Genomic DNA, 21,556 nt, shown 5'->3' with positions numbered 1-21,556 from the left:
AATAATCTCTGAACCATGTTGCATCGAACGTGTTAGCGGTTTTATGTTCTTTACTTATTGCTTTTATTGGTTTAGTTTGTATTTCCGCTTGCGCACTAACCTTGTAGAAAAGTAATCGACTTGGGGGTGTCCAAGTTATTCAACCCCCCTTTTAGCCAACCACAAGATCACCAATAGCATGAACAACCCTTAGAAGATTTCTAGTTCGAGCAATCTCAGCGTGATCAGAATGTTCGCGCCTCTACAATATCCACACGAGCACATTCTTCGTTCATCTCATGAACTCAGAATTTGGAGACTCTCGTAAACTCTCTTGTCAACAAGTTAGAAAGTGTGAATCACACACCCTTTCACTCGAAAAAGGAGAAAAGGGCCCTCTTATTCTCAACCAAGCTTAAACTTTTTCCTTCTCATGAAGTTAAATAAGCTAATGCCCTTTCACCTTCTCATGGAGTAAAAAAGTCTTAAAGTCTTTTTCACCTTCTCATAGAATTACAGAGTCTTAAAGTCTTATAACCTTCTCATGGAGTTAAAGAGTCTTAAAGTTTTTTCACCTTCTCATGAAGTTGAAGAGTCTTAAACTCTTTATCTTCTCCAAAAGTTGGAGAGTTTTAAACCCTTTACCTTCTCCAGAAGTTGGAGAGTCTTGTTAGCGATGTAAAAAAGAAAACCTAACCATTAGGTTTTCTTGTAGTGGGCTTTCTTGTTGGGTTGGGCTTAAATGGATTAACCAATTAATCCAACAAGTCCAAAACTCAATTAGATTAATTTATTAATCCAATAAGCTTAAGGTTTGAAATCATAAAATAAATCAATCTCTAAATCAACAATGAGTGACATCTAGTAATGCATCATTGCTACCCAAGTAAGGAGAATGTCAAGATCCGAACTAACCTATCTATGACCATGATCTTATAAAATTCATTCCTTTTGTTCTTGATATCTAGATTGATTCATAAGGCATAGATAATGTCATTCTCTCATTAATTTATGTGTTTTTTGATCTCTAAGTAGACTCATTTAAACAAATAAGTTTAATATCTCATATTGACTTATTTGAGCATGGTCATACATTTCAGTAGTCTTACTCAATCAAGGGGCCTATAGATATCTCTTCTATTATATGGAAGGAACAAATCTCATCTACATCACTTACATCCCTCTGCATAGCTCATTGCATACCTAGTGAACAACTTTATAGTACACCTTATTACAAGTGACGTTTGTCGATGCCAAAGTACATAACTCCTTAAGTAGGAAACCGTAATGACTTCAGATCTAAAGATTATTTATACTAATAGTCATTATGAGAATATTATGATACTTATATAACAATCCATGAAACTTCTCATGGCAAGTCAATTCAGTATAGATTCTTTAATATATATCTGTGTTAACTTGTATCTCATATTCATGACTTCATGACTTATGAGAATAAGTCATCGATTGACCTATATATATATATATATATATATCACACAATTCAATTAATTGATATGTTGTAAACTAGAATATATTATTCTAGGGCATTATATTTACTCAGCTAGCACAAACATAAAGTAAATAGCAAACAAAACATTGCATATTATAAATATGATACATTATGTCCTAAGTTAATCAACTCATGATTAGGTCTCAGTGTTGACACTAACATAGTCATCACCTCAACCTTAGCATCTCACCCATAGTTTGCAAAATCGCAATCCGGATCGTAGGATCGTACGATCCTACGATCCGGAAACCCAAAATCGATCCAGGATCGTGCAGAATCGTTTTTGCAGTAGGATCGCAGCAGGATCGGTAGGATCGGAGCAGAATCGGTAGAATCGGAGCAGGATCGGAGCAGAATCAGAGCAGAATAGTAGAAGCTTTGAGAGGTCATAACTTTTGGCTCGGATTGAACCACGAGGCCTATAATATATCAAATTAAAGCTCGTTCAGAGATCTTTAATAAATTTCAAAATTTATCCTTAACTATTATCTTTTTATCATCTTATTAGAGTTTTAAATTATTTAAATATATGTTTAATTATTTTTGTGTTAGTTTTTTATCAATAATATTCTATCATTTATTTTTCTCAAAATAATAAGTTTTTGGATGCCTATTGTCTAGTATTGTGTGGCATCAACCAGTCTTTAGAAGATTATTTCCGGCATTCATATTTGAATCAAAGGATTCAATAGCTTATGTTATATACGTTAGATGCTTTGTTGACATTTAAATTGAATTATCTTATAAATCAAGGAAATATTTTTGACATTGTGTGTGTTATTATTATTGTGTTAATAGATATTTTATATTCTTTCATTTTATGATATGAAAATATAAATATTATTACTATGCGAGAATGATAGTTGAATTACAAGTTAATTTAAATTTGTACATGTAGTAATGTAATTTGATATGTTGAGTGTAAATAATTGCATATATATAAAAAATTAGTTATTTATTTATATGTAAATGAGTTTTTTAGATATTTTTTCTAATTATTAATCATGTATGATAAAATTTTAAGGGTTTTTGGTAGGATCGTACGATTCTACGATCCGATCCTGATCGATCCGATCCTGATCCTAAATCGATCCTGCGTAGGATCGCGATTCTACAAACTATGATCTCACCTAGCAACAAATTTCCACATCATCAACCAAATTATGACCATCAACTAAATCATGACATTTACCACAATTGAGTTACACTAACTAAAATCAAACTGAGACATTATAATTGAATTGTGACATTATAGAAAATCAAATTGATTTAAAATTAGTATCACATGTATCATTATATCATACACTAGATCTTGGAAGATAACATTTATACTTGGTGTAAACTAAAAAAAACACTAGATCTTTAAGAGGCTTTCATATGATGTATCTCTCTTAGTAGTGTTGTAATTTCAATATAACTAAATGGAATAGGTATTACAAATAAATTGATGCGTGTAATAACGTATTTTTCCTTATATTTTTAAAACATATAACCATTAATGGAATAGGTATTTGTTTGTTTCTTTAAAAGAAAATTAAATTATTTTAATCTATTAACTTGTTTCAATAAATAGCTTGTCAAACCATTTAGAAAGAGGAACCCTATGGAGGAAGCTGAGCCTTAATAAAATTTTCCGTAGAGATTTTCCTCTTGCCTCATCCAATTTGGCAATAAAAAAAATCACAGTTATTATAGTTTACTGATAAAGAACGGCCCTTAATATATAGAATAATACCAGAATATTTGTGAAATAAGTTATATGACTTAAAAGTGGAGCTTGATATGAAGTGTAATTTGATAAATAATTTGATTGGCAATGGAGAATATTTTGATCCATAAAAAGGGAAAAGACATTATTTGGGCATTTTTCAATGGCTGTAATTTGTGAGATTTTAAAATTGATGATCCGTTCTGGTTTACATGCTCTACATAAACCTCCAATGGGTTTGACAACATTAAAATTAAAAATAGAATGGATAATCACCAGGGATAAATAAATGCCACACCTTGAATTCAATGGTTCATTAAGAATGTAATTTTTCTCTCTATTATCATCTCAGCTATATCTGTGTTAATTGTGCAGGGTTGAAGCCCTTTGTGACATTATTCCACTGGGACTCTCCCCAATTTTTGGAAGATCAATATGGAGGTTTCCTGAGTTCCCATATTGTGTCAGTTTCTTTTATATAGACTAACTTCGAAAATACAATTTTAGTCAATCTTGCTGTATCTTTGATTTTTTTTTTTTTGTCAATTTTGAGTAATGGTCTCAAAGATTTATGTGTATCTCCTGATGAAACAAATGGCTCAGTTTTAAGATTTTAATAAATGTTTGCGAAATGGCTGGATTTTACAGGGATGACTTCAGAAACTATGCAGAAACTTGCTTCAGAAATTTTGGGGATCGAGTAAAGCATTGGATCACCTTCAATGAGCCATGGAGCTATAGCATTGGGGGATATGGTTTAGGGTTTTTAGCTCCAGGGAGGTGCTCTAACTGGGAGGAACAACGATGCAGCCATGGTGACTCTAGTAAGGAGCCGTACATTGTGGCACATCATCAATTGTTAGCCCATGCAGCAGCGGTGTTGGTTTACAAGAGAAAATATCAGGTAAGAAGCCAACCTTGCAAACAATTTATTGTTATCTTCCAATTCTTTGTTGCCTCTATGTGGATTAGTAACCCATAATTTATGTTAAATAAAAGAAGACTATATAATGCCAAAAACTAGTTGAAATAATCTTCACAAACCCATAGACAAGCATTGGATCACAAAAATTTCATAAGAGGATTCAGAAACCTATATCAAGACAAACAAACCCAGAGAATATATAGAAAGGGCTCTAACAGCTAGTTTACAAACATGCATCTCTAGCATACTAAAATAAGTTCTAGTTGATTGATTGAGCATTCTTACTCTATTTGAACATACATTAATCCAAGTCTCATGTCTAATCATTATATAAGAGTAATAAGAAAATTGTATTTCATGGTAGGCACATTATGAAAAGGCATTTATGGAACCTACTATTTCTAACATAATGTGTGGGCTAGATGCTTTGCTAGAGGTCAACTAAATCTAGTGTGTCTAAATATATGGTCTCCATGTGGGATCAAATGATTTGATCTCTTAATCATATTACCACTATGTATACAAGCTCACATGTAAAGTTGATTCTCCTAGCATTAGGTGAAATATATGACGAAAACTAATAGATAGTTATTATATTGGACTCATGATTTAAAATTTCGATCCATATCTGACTTTTGATTTTGGATCGTAACGATATGATTTTAGTATCATATAGTATCATGCCAATATAATTTTGATTTCTTTTTAATTTTCAAATATGAGTATATATTAATCAAAAATTAATTTTAATAATATTTAATTATTAAATATGTTCACTATTAATATTATATTTTGAGATGTTGAGTTCATATTTCAATATTTTCTCATAAGATCATATTTATTAATTTTTTATAAAATTTATTTTTAAAAGTAAATAATTTTTAAAACTCAAAATTAAATATAAATTTCTAAAATTATTTAAAAGGTTTGAAGATAATTATAATATTTATTTAAATATTTAAATTTTTTTTTGAATGTATTTGTAAATTTTTATTTTAAAAAATATTTGAAATGTTTAAGAATTATATTTTAAAATATTATTAAATTATTTTAAATTCATATTCAATTTTTTATATTTATTTTAAAAAATAAATTATTTTAAAAATATTGTATTAATTTATACAATTATTTTTAAAAAATTAAAAATTATTAATATTTTATAACTCTTGATATGGTGATACAGATAAGACACCCAAAAAGCGAGTCAAAGTAGGGAGGGTCGGCTGACATGAAGGTCAAAATCAAACAACTAAAGTAGCATGATCGAACAGACTTGAATTACTGACTAGGCAAGGTTGCCCAAGTGGGCCTCGTAACAGGCCTCGCAAAGTTGATCGGGTGTGAAGGGTCGACCAAACCACCCGAGTGATCGTCCTTCGCAACTCACAAATGAAGTTTGAGCTAAGTAGTAATTTGTTTGGTCCACCGCCCTAGCCGATCAAACCTATGAGCTGATCGAACCTAGGGACCGGTCAAACATATTGCGCCTCCTAAGCAAAATAAGGGCCAAATAAAGAACGAATTGTTTACTACATTCTGTAAGGCAGAGCGGGCGATATCCCGGTCGAGTGGCGGCCGGTCGGCCTATAGCGGGATCCACATACATGTCATATCATACTCTTTTAGAAGTCTGTGCTAAAAAGGACAGAAAATATTCTACCGGCAAATCGTCCTTTAGAAGCTTCCAGTTTGTCAAATCGCAAAGATTTGCACGCTCGTTTAAGGAAATGTGCCAGGAGTATTTTATGGCTTGTCCTTTCTTAGGAAGCATGGGGAAATGTGCTAATGCTTTTAGATGTGTGCACAATGCAACAGTGACACGATAAAAGAAGTCTCTATTTATAGGCGGAGGTATACGATGCTACATTTTTACACACGTTCTTTGCTACTGTGTTCTTCGACTGTTCTCTTCTCTTAATCAGATCACTGACTTGAACGTCGGAGGGTTAACATCGGGGAACCCGGCACTAACGCTTGTTGTGTTACAGGACAGCGCGGAGTCTTTATCCAGTCAATAGCAGAGTCGCATCCCCGACTCACCGCCTTCACCAATTCGGACATGATCAACTATTATTAATATTATATTATATTTATAATTATTATTATATATTTATAATTATTAATAATAAAAATATATTTTAAAAGTGAAAAAATCACAACCCACGACAACTGTTGTGGAGTCGTGCACCCTCCGAGCCCCAGCGAAGGGCCGCCATGGGGGTGTGACACCCTACGCGATCTTGTGGTGACCTCACGAGTTCTCAATGGCTTTATGGTCACAGCGTCGATAAGGTACAGGTGTCAGGAACGGTAAATACCACTCATTTCGAGCTAAACAACTTAGTATTTCAATCCATGATTGGACTATTATTCAAATAATTAAATATCTTAATTACTTTGATTAATAAAAAATAATTTAGAAAAAATAATAATAAATTATTCTCATTAAACTTAGAGATAGAAATTGATTTGAGGAATTATCAATTAATTCCTACAATATGAATTTTAGGTGTTTTGCTCAAATTAATTTCAGGGTTAGAGTTTGATGCAAGAATGACCGAGTCATTTTAGTTTTTTTTTTTTTTATCATTTTGCTGAGTTAGATTTTTGAAGGTATTTTAGTCTTTTACATATTTAGGGTTTGAGTATTTAACACCTATTTAATTGTTTTTGAGAGGTTTTTAATTAATAAGAATTTGCGGCACTTTTTTTCAAACATCGGGTTTGGTTGTCTATCTTCTTGCATTATACGGAATCAATAGGGTTTAGAATATCATTTCTAGTATTCGTGTGTGAATCAATGAAACTGATAGTTATTCCTTGCATTAATTAGTATTAGAACCGAGTTGATCTTGTAGAATCATGTCGTCGAGAAGACAACAACGCGTTGACTACGCTTTTGATCGTGATATATGGAGCAGCCAGTTCAAATTATTGATAAATAGATGAAACGGATGGAAGGGGTTGTGAAACAGTTTGCTGAAAGGATGACGACAATGTTTGAAAACCAAAATAAAAGAAATCCGGATCAATGCAAGACAAAACTCGGAAGAGAAAGAGGATGTTCTTGATGAGGAGGAAAGAGTTTTTAATTATAAGGAATATGTAGGCGATAAGATTGAAATATTTAGTGATCCAACTTTCGCATGGGGATATATGGGTCATTCATGTCCGAAATGATGGGGGACGTGTCTGGCGTCGGAATGGCGAGCTCTGCTGAAGCAATGTCTTTGAGAAAAGTAGAAGTTGCTAATTTATTTGATAGTATGCAGCATGAAGCCCCCAAAGGCTCCAGGCCTATGGCTATAATTCAATGTCGTTAGATGATATCTTGCAGGCTGGAAAGAATACAGATAACTATGGAAAAAATTGTTGCAACTGAAAACTTGGGTAGTGTGAGTCCAAGTCCTGATTTTGCTTCTGCTTTAGATCTTGAGCATCCTTGTAAAGAAATTGGAGAACTTAGTAAGAAGAAAGGTTCAGATTTAAAAGAAAAGCTTAGCAGAGCCATTGAAAAATTTGGAAACAGATATGTTGAAGTTGATGTCGAAGATATCATGGATATGGTACCTGATCCTGTCCGAGCGCTGAGTCGACGAACGCTGGGGACGTGGCACGCTCCGCTGTCTCCAACTAGTGGTGTAGCTCTCCGGCGAACCTGCAAAGAAGCCGAGCCAGGAGGGGTTTCCCGGCGACGGTCCTCCGACGCTCAAGTCAGGCAACGAGAGAGGCAGCGTAATGTGGCTACAGTAAAGAGTTGCGCATACCTTCGTCGACGTCTGGGGGTCCTTATATAGGACCCCGGGGAGGTACGGGCATGCTTCTCTATGCGTGCACGCTTCTCTATGCGTACACGCTTCCCCAAACATACCTTAACAAGCCTCTGTCAGAAAAGTACCTTTGGCGTCATTCCGCAATCGTCCGAGCATATCCCGGATGTGACGGTGGAAGCTTCCGTCGTATAATCCTGTGTACGGCTCGGCCGCCAACTCTACTGCTTGTCGGCGGTAGGCGTCTCGAGGATGATGTTATCCCCTGTCTCCTTTGTCCTATTGCGTTCCCTGTCTGCTCCAGGGCCGAGCGGGTAGGCCGCTCGGCAGGCATATAACTTCTGCATCGGTCGTATGCTCGGATGAGACTGCTCCCGCCTGTGTTGCCTTGTGCACCGGCCGAACGGACAGCCCGCTCGGCCCTTGAAACCTTTTTACCTTGAGCATCGGAAACCCGACCCCCAGTCGGGTTGTCTTCATTCGGTTCGGGGGACTCACGGCCGGTCGGCCTACATCACCCGGTCAGTCGGTCCGCTTCGTCCGGTCGGCCGGTCTCAGGGTTGAATCTCTTGACCTCTGACCTCCACGCATCGTTGACCTTCCGCCAACGAGGATCCCCCGTCCTTATCACCGGATCACATGTCTCCCCTTCAAGTTTAGTCGAAGGAGACGCTAAGTCCGACTGACTGGACTGCCAATCGGCCTGAATGACCTCGCCCTGCCACTCTGGCATGTTCCTCCCCCCCCCCCGGCCGTTCAGCTTCTTCCGAGCGCTTCCGAGCGCGGGGTTCACTGCCGCGTCGACTGTCAACGCTGACGCCCTTCGGATCTCCTCGGAATTCGTGCAAATCCTCTCCATTAAGACCGAGCACGCGCGCTGCGTGCCGTAATGACGCTCATTAAATGCGCCCCTATGGCATGGTGCCACGTGGCGCCTCCGCTGGCGTCATCGTAAGGTTCGGCGATGTGTCCGATGGGACATCGGTGGTTTGAAATGAACGGCCCGATGTGGGCCTCGGTTCCTGTGACCTGCATCGAGCGGTCGAGATCGATCGGGCCCAACCTTATAAAGGCTTCACCTTCTTCTCCCGCCGCACCCTTGCTTTCGCGTGTCCCGTATCCTTCCTCGGTGCTCCAGCATTCCGACGACTTCGATTTTCCCTTCTCCGACGGCCCTCCACCTTCTTCCTTCGATCCTCAACTCCTTTGTAAGGTCCCTTCTCCTTTCTCCCTTTCATTCCTGCGTTTTCTTCTCGCTCTCGACTGCGTTTCGTCCTTTGATTATTGTTTCGCTCTTTTTCTCGCTTGCGCATTTGCTTTCCCTTTCGATCCCTGCTTCTTCCATTGCTCTGGCGATGGCAAGCTCCTCTTAGCTTGCGGACCCGGCTCTCGGCCCATGGTATACCACCATGGAGTCGCGGTTCGATCGGCGCGACGCCAAAAGCCTGTTCAATGCTTTTGATATCCCCTCCGACTTTGAGCTATTTTTACATTCACCTTCCGCTCGGCCGCACAAGCCGCCGCGCGGCGCCTTTTGTCTTTTCCGCGACCAATTCGTAGCCGGTCTGCAATTTCCCCTTCACCCCTTCATTGTTGAAGTTTGTAACTTCTTTGGTATTCCACTCACCCAACTGGTTCCCAACACCTTTCGCCTCCTGTGCGGGGTTGTGGTCTTATTTAAGATACACAACATTCCCCTCCGCCCGGAGATCTTCTATTATTTTTATTACCCCAAATAGTCCGAGCCGGGCACTTATCTGTTTCAAGCCCGGCCCGGCTTAATCTTTTTTGATAAGTTGTCATCTTCCAACAAACACTGGAAGGAGAATTTTTTCTACCTTCGTATTCCCGAGCGGCTCTCCTTCCGTACGAAATGGCAGGTCGGACCGCCCGTCTCGCCCGAGCTGAAGAAATATAAGACCCGACCCGACTATCTTCAAGCAGCGAATCTGCTAGTCGGTCTGAAGCTCGACATCAACAAGCTCCTATCTGAAGGAGTGATGTACATATTTGGTTTGAGTCCGAGCCGGACCCCTCTCCCGAGCAGCTTCGGTAAGAACTTCACCTGTACCTTGAGTTCTAACTGATTTCCTTCTCTTTTCTTTGCAGCGAACATCGTAATGGAGTCGGTGCTGTTCGGAATTTTGAAGAAGAAAGCGGCCGCGCTCGAAGCGGCAGCGGCCAAGGAAATGGAGCAACTGGGCATTGCTCCGGTCGGCTCTCATGAGGACGAGAGCGAAGCGCAGGCAGGCGAGTCGGTCGCTCAGCCTTCGCCTATGGATGCTGCCGGCGGTGCAACTTCTGGCCAGGAACCGGCTGTTCGGGAGGAAAGTTCCGATCCGGAGGACGAGCTCCCACTCAATAGGAAAAGACGGAGAGTTGAGAAGCCCCTCCGTTCGGCAACCTCCGTTGTGCGAGCGTCCAAGCAGACGGACACCGCCTCCCCACGCGGCCAGGCACCATCGGTCGAGGCTCTATCTTCTGACCGGACTCCTTCTCAACTGGAGGCACCTGCGGCCCCCCTCGAAGCGGTTCCGGTTGCTTCCCTTCCTCCAGCACCACGCCGAGTCCTCCGCTCGAGCATTCTGTCCACCATGTCCAGCCCTGCTTCTGATCCTCTGGTGTCTGCTCAGACGACTCTGGGCCGGCGCCGTACGGTTAGGGCCACTTTGCATCTCCCTACCGAGGCGTTCATGGCCGAGTCCGATCGGTCGACGGCTCCCGAGCATATGATCACTATGAAGGGGCCTTTAGCTGAGATGTGGGCGGACGCTCGGGCTCGGGTAGCCATGATACCGCTCAACAAGCTGGCTAACAGCCACATGCAGCAGTCCACCGGGGTAAGGTTTACTTCTTCTTTATGTAGTTTTCCCGATCGACCTTCTTAACCTTTTATTGTACATCAGCGATGGGTGGAAGAGATTGTTGTCTCCAACCGCTTGGCGATGGTGGAGGACGAGCTGAAGAGACTGAAGAGTCAAGGCGGCCCGTCATCCTCCCGAGGCCCTTCTTATGCCGAACTGCAAAAGGAACTCGACAAAACCAAGGCTCTGTTGGAGGCCGAGAGGAAGAAGACGGCCGATCAGACCTACATGTTGGACCAGCTAGACAAGAAGGTCAAATCCTACGATCGCAAGATTGAGTTGGCCACCACTCGGAAGAACACCACCATCGCCGATCTGGACAAGAAGAACGTGGAAGCCCGTGCTCTGGAGCAGCGTGTGAATAAGCTAGCCGAGCTGCTAGAAGGCGAGCAGAAAGGCCGCTCGGAGGAGGTGACTAAGCTCAAGGGCGATTTGAAGGACCTACAGGAAGCTTTTGACGCTTCCTGTGCTGCCTTCAAAGAGTACCAAGAGGCGGAGCCGGGCCGCGTCGCCGCCTTGAGGCAAAACTACATCCGCTCGGCTGAGTTCATGGAGAAGGTGTGCGACCGGCTGGTCATCGCCTTCGAGTTGGCCATCACAGCCACGACGGATTATCTGAAGACCAAGGGTCAGCTCCCCGAGTCAGTGGTCATCCCTGCGACGGAGCATGCTGCGCTTCTCACTACCATCCCAAAGCATATCTTTGACTTCCTTGAATGATGTATTTTCAGTAATGCTTCCGATCGGCGAGTCTTTAATTTTCATGTGACGTCTGTAACCTTCAAATGCTAACTTTAAATGAATGCCCACTCTTGTTGCATTAGCCTTTACCTTCAAGTGTTCCTTTTGACTATGTCGATCGGTCACTAGACCTTCTTTTTTCTTTTTTTTTTCGCAGAGGCTTTCTTAATTTCGCCGACCGGTTAAACGACCTCCCACTATGCCTGGGATTTTGATGAGTTTGTCGCCGGGGTGTTTGCATATACCGCTCCGATCGGTCAGACGACTTTCCAGTAGGGATTTCTATGAGCTTTTCGCTTAGTGTTTCCCTTTACTTCACCGATCAGTCAAATGACTCTCCACTCTTTCATGGCTTCTTTGCCAACGTCTCGACGCGACGCTGCCTCATCTGGGGGGTTTATAGTCGCCAGCCCGACTCTGGGGTTTAGCGTCGAAGCTCGACGATCTTCCGACGGGGGGTTTATAGTCGCCGGTTCGACTCTAAGATTTAACGTCGCTGCTCGACTGTCTTCCGACCGGGGGGTTTATAGTCGCCGGTTCGACTCTAAGATTTAACGTCGCTGCTCGACGGTCTTCCGACCGGGGGGTTTATAGTCGTCGGTTTGACTCTAAAATTTAACGTCACTGCTCGACGGTCTTCCGACCGGGGGGTTTATAGTCGCCGGTTCGACTCTAAGATTTAACGTCGCTGCTCGACGGTCTCCCGACTGGGGGTTTATAGTCGCCGGTTCGATTCTAAGATTTAACGTCGCCGGTTCGACTCTAAAATTTAACGTCGTTGCTCGACGGTCTTCCGACCGGGGGGTTTATATTCGCCGGTTCGACTCTAAGATTTAACGTCGTTGCTCGACGGTCTTCCGACTGGGGGGTTTATAGTCGCCGGTTCGACTCTAAGATTTAACGTCGCTGCTCGACGGTCTTCAATAATGATCTTCTAGCTCGGATAATATACACCCGGCCGAACGACACGGGGTCTTCATCATCGAGCATTTGGCTCGGATAATATACACCCGGCCGAACGGCACGGGGTCTTCATCATCGAGCATTTGGCTCGGATTATATACACCCGGCCGAACGGCACGGGGTCTTCATCATCGAGCATTTGGCTCGGATAATATACACCCGGCCGAACGGCACGGGATCTTCGCCATCGAGCTTATAGCTCGGATAATATATGTCCGGCCGAACGGCACGGGGTCTTTATCATACGTTTATACATCCATCCAATGGGCGCACCATGCTCATGCCTTTGCTTTGTTCTTATAACTTTCATTCCTGCAGCCAAAAGATACATCCGAATAGAATATTCATGAAAATATGTTATATCGGCGCATCTTTCATCAGGCCCGATAGGGCTGGAGGTGGTTTGCGCTCCATGGCCTATCCAGCCACCGTCACATCCGGGATATGCTCTGACGATTGCGGAATGACGCCAAAGGTACTTTTCTGATAGAGGTTTGTTAAGGTATGTTTGGGGAAGCGTGCACACATAGAGAAGGGTGCCCACACCTCCCCGGGGTCCTATATAAGGACCCCTAGACGTCGACGAAGGTATGCGCAACTCTTTACTGTAGCCACATTACGCTGCCTCTCTCGTTGCCTGACTTGAGCGTCGGAGGGCCGTCGCCGGGAAACCCCTCCCGGCTCGGCTTCTTTGCAGGTTCGTCGGAGAGCTACACCACTAGTTGGAGACACCGGAGCATGCCACGTCCCCAGCGTTCATCGACTCAGCGCTCGGACAGGATCAGTACCTCATGATTATACTTTAGAGAAAATTATTCCTGATGTGCCATTTGCCAGTCCTGGAAGATCTTACTGAAACAATGTCAAAAGAATCAAATTTATGGTGTTGACACTAGCAACAAACAAGATGATCATGAAAAACTCAAGCAAAGGTTCCCTATGATTCTATATATTATTTCAGGTGATAAGGATGGAAAACGAGGTGGAGCTCTAGTTGTCCACATTGAGGTTGCGGCTAGATTTGTCATGATTTTAGCAAGGGGAGACAAGTTTAGGCACTACTTCTATTCCTTTGGTCCTTGGTTTAAAAAAAAAATAAAAAATCAACCCCATCACAATGTGACACCTACCTCTAGACTCAATCGACCCATCATTGGTCATTGGGTTCTACTATAGAGACAAGGATGATTTCAAATATTTTTACTCGCATTCCACACAACTAGCCTACAAATCAAGTGGAGCATCATTATTCACAATCATCGTCCTCAGGTTGCACCTCCCTAGTCGACAAATCATATTTCCATAGTAATTCTTCTGATGATGATATAACCAGTAATTCAATGATGAATTTTCTCCCTCATATGGAGAATGATGCAAGAACGAAAAAGAAATTTTAGTCCTTTTTATTATTTTGCCTAGTTAGGTTTTTGAGGGTATTTTAATCTTTAGATATTTAGGGTTTGAATATTTAAACACCTATTTAATTGTTTTTGAGAGGTTTTTTATTAATAAGAATTTACGGTCATGTCATTTTTCCCAAACGTCAAGTTTGATTGCGTATCTATTGACATTCTACGGAATTAACAGAGTTTAGAAGATCGCTTCCTATATTTGTGCACGAATTTACGGAAGCGGTAGCTATCTTCTATGTCAGAGTTGATCTTTGGGTTATGAAGCATCGATGAAAAGGCATAAATGAACTTGGAACTCTAATATTCGATGCGTGTATAGACGATGACGGATGTCCGTTGGCACAGTCTAATACCATCTTCTAAGTGTAGGGTTGGTCAGTACTAGGGGGACTGCTAAGATAGTGGATCTATTTTTTTCCTAAGTGTAAGGTTTATAATTTTAGGACTTAGAGTTTAAAGTTTAGTACTGTTTAAGGTCTAAGTGTAAATCAACTTTTCGTGTTAGAAAAAGATTTACTAACAATCTAAAGGCTTGTTTTCTCACTTTGTTGCCAACATTTTCCTCGCCTTATAATCAATAGCATCTAATGGGACATAGAATTTTCAAGTGTTTTTTATTTTTTTTTCTTTTGAAAGATAGGGTTGTTATATATAATATTGTAGTAGAGTAGATCTAGGATTCTAGATTTGTCAAACCATTATAAAAAGTGGGTTAAATGGAATCATTTTAGTGGATTTTATTTTGGGATTGTTGCACTAAAGCAACAAAAATAAAATATGCATCATTATTCGACTGGTGTACCGTTCCGCTCCACTCTCCATACATCTCCTGGTAAACTAGGGAAGTGCAAGCAGATCTGGACTTGATGGCCACATTCATGAGAAATTTAACACCGTAGGAAAATTAAACCTCGCTTCGTAGGTTCACCGCTAGGCTTCCATAACGGCGTTAATGTGTGAGGCATTAATACTGAGTTGGGTATTTTTTTTGGGTACTGTAACATTAATGCATTCAAATGTTAAGGATTATATATATATATATATAACGTATTAACACATTTGCACGTTAAAAACATTATATTGTGGATGCTCTAAACCCGTTTACCAACTCAACAAATAAAAAAAATAATTAATCAAGCTGAATAACGTCAAATCTAGAATGACTAGTTCAATCCTATCAAAATTTCTCACCGACCACTAGGATAAATATAGAAGTACTTACGGCGAGCGGCCTGAGCTCAGTATCTCTTAGTTACAAGTCTCATTTGGAGGAAAAATCTCTATAAATACAACGTAGTTGAAAATCAAACCGTGAATACCTGGAAGACAACTGAACACCCTTACCACTACACCATAGCCCCAAGGGCATTTAACAACTCAACAAAGATAATGGAGTAGAAGGTCTTTGAATCACATTAAACCCATTGTTATCATCGTTTGATATTTTCATTTTTGCACTTTATTTACACTTTGGCTATCACACAATATAACCTTGTATACACTTATTTTTATTAAAGACCAATCTAAACCCAACTCCATCCACCAAGATTATCATTATCTTTAAAATCAAACTTGCTCGACTCAAATTTAATTTGATTATCCTTAAAACTAAAAGTACTGCTTAAACACTATCAATCATTCTGATATTTAACCAGATTATCCCCACATACTCACTACCTTAAATTAATTAGAAAGATGAATGAAATTTAGTCTTAAATGTTAGCCTTTTGTTTCATGATATAACATTTTTTATCTACTTTTGGATAACAATTTTATGACATTGAGTGAAAAATGAAACTTAAATATTCATTTGATTTTGTATTTATGTAGCCATTTCAGATGGGGAAAATAGGCATAACATTGGTATCGAATTGGATGATCCCATACTCCAACTCAAAGTCCAATAGAGAGGCAACGGACAGAGCTTTAGATTTCATGTATGGATGGTGAGGTTCCATACGCTTCTTCAAATCCCATAATAAGTTAACTATGCATTTTCTTATTGTATATTTTAGTTTGTTTCTTCTTTTTTCTGTTCCAATGTAAAGGTTCATGGATCCATTGACGAAAGGTGATTATCCATTGAGCATGAGAGTGAATGTTGGAAATCGACTACCTAAATTCACCAAGAAGCAATCAAAAATGGTCAAGGGATCCTATGATTTCATAGGGGTTAATTATTACACAGCAAGATACATCTATGAGCTTCCTAGGTACCATAATGTTCACAAGAGCTACAACACCGATTCATGCACCAATTCAACAGGTAGCTTATTGCTATATATTTCCGTGACAATGCATGTTTAACATCAGATATGACCTATGTGTGTATTTAATTTCCTGACTATTTCTTCAAAATATTAATTTTATACATAGTTAATTCAAAGCTCTAATATTTACTTATGTGAAATAGTGATGAGGAATGGAATCGCAATTGGACCAAAGGTCAGTATGCATTTATAATGTTTTGTGCCTCCACATTTTGTGATGTATTTCTTCAATTGAAATATGTTGTCTTATTCTTTCTGTTGGGTTCTGTTCAAAATTAAACATGTTCGCAGTGGAAAAGGAAGATCTGAACGAATTCGCATTACTCGTTTGGATAAGAATATTACCTCTTGATGCACAAAACATTTTGCGGTTCTAGAGAGTGAAGTTGATCCGAGCACGATCAATATGTTCTCGCCTCTATGATATCCACACAAGCACAACCCGTCTCACGAGCATGATTGCAGAATCACAAGACCCACATCGTACTGCTAACTACTATTTAAAGTTTAGACTGAACCCTAACATTTTGGATTGACACAATTTTATCAGATAATATCGTGTTCTAAAAAACTAAACTCAATCTCCAAGTCTCATCTAACAAGACATTTTCTTTCTTTTTCTTTTATTTTTCCATGCATATCCAAAATGCAAACTAAGATACAAACATGGACATAAAAATTGTGGGCTTTATTTGGCTTGAGTTTGTTTGAAAAAATCTAAATAAATATTAGATTAACCATAATCCAATAAGTTTAAGATCCTATTAGATTAACACAGTAATCGAGTAAGATTCAATTAGATTAACCCATTAATCTAACGAGTCCGAAATAAATTTCAAACTTAAAACTTATGGCCACTTTATTTTAGTCATATTAAAATAAAACTCCTAAAATGATGTGCTCTTTATATGTGACCCAATAGGTTCTCCTAACATTGACAGTAACTCTAAAATCACAAGATAAAGACACAAGCGATGAATGTCATTTAGTAATGCATCATAGTTATCTAAGTGACGAGAATGTCGTAGATTCGACCTAATCCATCTATGACTATTTTATTATATAATTTAGTGTTGTTGTTTATGATATCTATATTGATTTACGAGACATAGATCCTATCTTCTCATCAATCAATGTGTTTCTTGATTTCTAAGTAGACTTAACTAAATAAGTTTAATATCTCATACTAACTTATTTGAATATGATCTATATTTTAATAGTCCTACTTAATCAAGGGATTCACAGATATCACCTCCATTATATGGAAGGGACAAATTCTATCTAAATCATTCATATCTCTTTACATAATTTATTGTATACCCAGTGAACGACTTTATAATTAACCTTGTTATAGGTAACATTTGTTGATACTAAAGTACACAACTCCTTCTGTAACAAACTATAGTGATTCAGGTCAAAGGATTGTTTATACTAATAATAACTATGAAAATATTTATGACACTCATATAACAATCTATGAAATATTCTCATGACAATTCCATTCAATTTATATATTCTTTAATATATATCCATATATTAACTTGATATCTTATATTAATAACTTATGAGACTAAGTCATTAGTTAACTTACATGCTAGTCTTAATGTATTAATATTGTCCCTATATATTAATACTTGACTAGGAATAATTAAGAATAGTAATTGGAAAATAACATAAGAAGCTCGCCACTAGGAAACACAAGGAATGAAATGAAAGAAAGGAAGAGATAACAAACCTAGCTACTACTACAAAAGAGGGGAGGAAAAAAGAAAGAAGAAAGGGAGGTGGGTCAATTAGGCAATAGTCGTTCTTGATCCTATCACTTGCAACACTAATGGTCACCAGCACAACAAAGACAAGGGATAAAGAGAAAAAAAAAATAGAGTATAAGAGAAAGACATCAGAGGGAGTGCTAACGATTGATTTTAGGATTTATGATTTAGAATTTAGAATTCAAAATTTAGAATTTAGAATGACAGACACTGATAAATGGCGGTGACACAACTCACAAGATAAGTAGGTCCGGAATGACAAATGAAAAGGGATTAGATAGTGGCTAGTGAGAGAGAATCACATGGGAGAGGCTAGGAGAGATATTATGTATAATTTACAACTTCTCAAAATTTTTATTAATTGATTCCAACGTGACTAAACCAGTCTATCTTCCCATAGAAGTTTGGTTCATCTTTAACTTGGCCAAAACGAACTAAATTGATCTCCTATTGAATGCACATGAATTTAATCACATTGTCTTCGTGAAGAGCTCTATACAAACTCAACACAACTTCAATTTGATTCCTGGAAATTATCTAAGTAATCGAAGCTTAATTAATTGTATTGGAGCTTAATTTTTTTGGTTCAACTTAAATAGTCATATAATTCAAATAACCTTTTTCTCTACTTGAAAATTTGTTGTTAGGTCTTACTATCAACTAAAGTTTTCGAAACAATTGCAGGCAGCTTCACCTTGGTTGTACATCTATCCAAGAGGTATAAAGGATCTCTTACTCTACACAAAGACTAAATACAACAATCCTCTAATCTATGTCACTGAAAATGGTAAGATATGACAATTTTTTATCGAGCATATAGTCAAGTGCTAATAATTATATATATATTACTTAAACTTTAGAAAAACTTCCAGGAGTCAGTGAAATCAACAATGCTACATCATCACTTAGAGAAGCTTTAAAGGACAATTTGAGAGTAGACTTCCACCGGCGACACATTTCATATGTCTTGGAAGCTATCAGGTACATAAACTAAACTTTTTATGAGATCAAATTACATGATGTTGATGTTTATATATATATATATATATATATTGGTGATTTAACATTTCTCGTAATTAAATAAATTTTTGCAAAACTAATAAATTCACAATAACATTCTTTATATGATTTTCTTATGACTGCTTTGCATAATTAGATTGGAAAATAGTTAAAAATATTAAATATATAGACTAATACAATATCAACATGCAAAATATTAAGATATGTTTGATCATTATGAAAAATAAAACAAATAGATAATCATTTGAGAGAAAATCAGCATAACCTCCCATGTTGAAAAGTGTATTATTTAAGTCACACTAGCAACATAAATCATATGTATTTTAGAGTTGCACCATTAACAAGAATATATATAGAAAGAGAGTAAATTGTTAGCCTACCCAGCGCGCGTAGACCCCTTTCACCCTGCGAGGCGCTTCGCCGCGATATATATTAGATAATCATTTGAGAGAAAATCATCATAACCTCCCATGTTGAAAAGTGTATTATTTAAGTCACACTAGCAACATAAATCATATGTATTTTAGAGTTATATATATCACACTCAACTTCATATCATAATTTGGAATTTGGTAACTAATTAAATTGTATTGTGTTTTTTTTTTTTGTCAGAGAAGGAGTTAATGTAAAAGGATATTTTGCATGGTCATTGTTGGACAATTTTGAATGGATGGATGGGTACACTATTCGATTTGGAATCAACTATGTTAACTACAATGACAACTTGAAGAGACTTCGCAAGAGTTCATCCTATTGGTTTCAGAAACTCCTCACCAGTTAATTATTTTTTTCTTTGTCTCAGTTGTATGCTAGCTTAGTAATAAAATGCAGCCCTTGGACTTGACATAGATGATAAATGTATAGTAGTTTGTTTGTAGTGGACAGGTTTGAGTCTCAGGGAATATATTGTATGTGTTTGTTCTACCATACACTTAACATCTATGCTTCTGATGAATCTCCTTCTATCAATATGTGGTCGTCGTGTGAAGGACATTAATGTGATAGATCTATATATTTTTTTTAAGCAGTAAAATGCAAGAAGCATCTAATGAGCTTACAAACATATATAAAAAATACAAAACCACACAAATATGGATAATTGTATTATTCCTGATATGTGTCTGTTCATGTAAGACTCTTTATATGCATAGAATTGGTATATCTCATTTTAGAAAAAAAAAATCAATTTAGCTCCTATACTCTTAATTTTTTGAAATAATTCCTATATTTTTAGTATTGTCTAAATGCCCTATATATTTACATTTTGGACGTTTTAACTCCCTCCCCCAAGCACACACCTTGCAAACTTTTATTGGTTCATCAACCATTACTATTAACAGTGGAGAGGATCAATTGATATTACTTAAGCAAGAGCAAGGTAAAACAACAATAATGAATCTATAGACACATTTTTGACAACACTTACAAAGTGTGAAGGGTAAAATTAATTATAATATAAAAACCACAAAGGAGGTTCATAATTAGATAGAATAAATGTGGGTTGAAATGAAATATTTAGAATTGGAAACTGGGGTTGTGCTATGACAAAGAAGTATTTGAAATAATAGAATGAAAGAATTAAAGAAAAAAATGGAAACCTCAAAATGTCACTTTGAATATTACCCTAGAATAATTTACTATTAGTTTCAATGTTTATAATATAATCATTGAAAGTTAAAGGTTAAATTATAGATAGTAAACAATTTATCTAAAATATAGAGAGAAAATAAAAGAAAAATAATATTCCTGATGTATTCGAAATTCACCTCTGGCTAGACATCTGAGTTACAGTTTCCTCGGTCCCCGAGACTATAGTGCCACGGTAGAATATCAAATTATCATTTAAGTATTCGCGGTTTGATCCCTAATTATGACATATTTATAGAAATTTTTCTTCTAAATGGGACATACAACTAAAGGATGTTGAGCTTCTAGACTGTCAACCGTGTGCGCTTCTCGATTTATCCTAGTGGTTAGTAGAAAAATTCTATGAGGTCAAATTGGATCGGTTATTTTAAGATTAATCAATTAGATTAACTGGATTTATCAATTTGTGTGGATGGGTTGAAGCTTCCTCTAGTGATATGGACAAGCTTACGTGAATCAACACACGTTGAAGGGGGGGTTGGAAGTATCTAACTGGTAGTAGAGTGTGAGAAAGAAAGTGTAATGCAGTGAAAGAAATAACCGGAAAGACTGAGGTTCAATCCCTTGATGTTGCCGAAGTTTATTTTATATGATTGATTGTCTACAGGATCGACGTGAGCGCTAGAGGGGAGACCTATAGGGAGGGGGAAATAGTGCATGACACTTTTCATTTTAAAACCTTTTTCTTTCTCTTTTCAAACTAGTATAGTGGAATAAAATAAAATAAAAATAAACACAATTTTGAGGGAAGGATGACAGCTAGCGAGAATGATGACACGGGAAGGGAGTCGACGGGCTTGGTGCATCCAAGGGACGAGGTGCTGCGGAAGAGTATATCGATGGACGAGAAGGACGTGTGTGACGTTTCAAGGGACGAGAAGCCAGAGCGGAAGCCTGCTCGAGGAGAAAGCCGAAAATTAGGTTCGAGTGAGCCCTATTTCGGTTGACCAACATCACCCAAGCGATCGGAGC

The 21,556-nt window shown here is 38.3% G+C and overlaps 1 protein-coding gene across 4 annotated transcripts in view; it reads left to right on the top strand.

The window, feature by feature from the left end:
* The window catches only part of LOC121989276 (beta-glucosidase 24-like), a 56,047-nt gene extending 36,168 nt beyond the window's left edge, over positions 1–19,879 (top strand). For 2 of the 4 annotated variants that reach the window (XM_042543208.1, XM_042543212.1), the window contains exons 6-13: positions 3,576–3,663; positions 3,849–4,104; positions 15,706–15,821; positions 15,924–16,141; positions 16,289–16,320; positions 18,602–18,704; positions 18,790–18,898; positions 19,550–19,879. In XM_042543208.1, the coding sequence (XP_042399142.1) occupies positions 3,576–3,663; positions 3,849–4,104; positions 15,706–15,821; positions 15,924–16,141; positions 16,289–16,320; positions 18,602–18,704; positions 18,790–18,898; positions 19,550–19,718 (1,091 nt within the window). In that variant the 3' untranslated portion in view covers positions 19,719–19,879. The remainder of the gene's footprint in view (positions 1–3,575; positions 3,664–3,848; positions 4,105–15,705; positions 15,822–15,923; positions 16,142–16,288; positions 16,321–18,601; positions 18,705–18,789; positions 18,899–19,549) is intronic. The other 2 variants (XM_042543210.1, XM_042543209.1) reach the window with 2 other exon arrangements.
* The last annotated feature ends 1,677 nt before the right edge of the window (positions 19,880–21,556 follow it).

This window comes from Zingiber officinale, chromosome 6B (assembly GCF_018446385.1).
Source record: "Zingiber officinale cultivar Zhangliang chromosome 6B, Zo_v1.1, whole genome shotgun sequence".
NCBI lineage: Eukaryota > Viridiplantae > Streptophyta > Magnoliopsida > Zingiberales > Zingiberaceae > Zingiber > Zingiber officinale.
The sequence above is the reverse complement of the archived record's forward strand: the minus strand, read 5'-3'. Positions and strand labels throughout refer to the sequence as shown.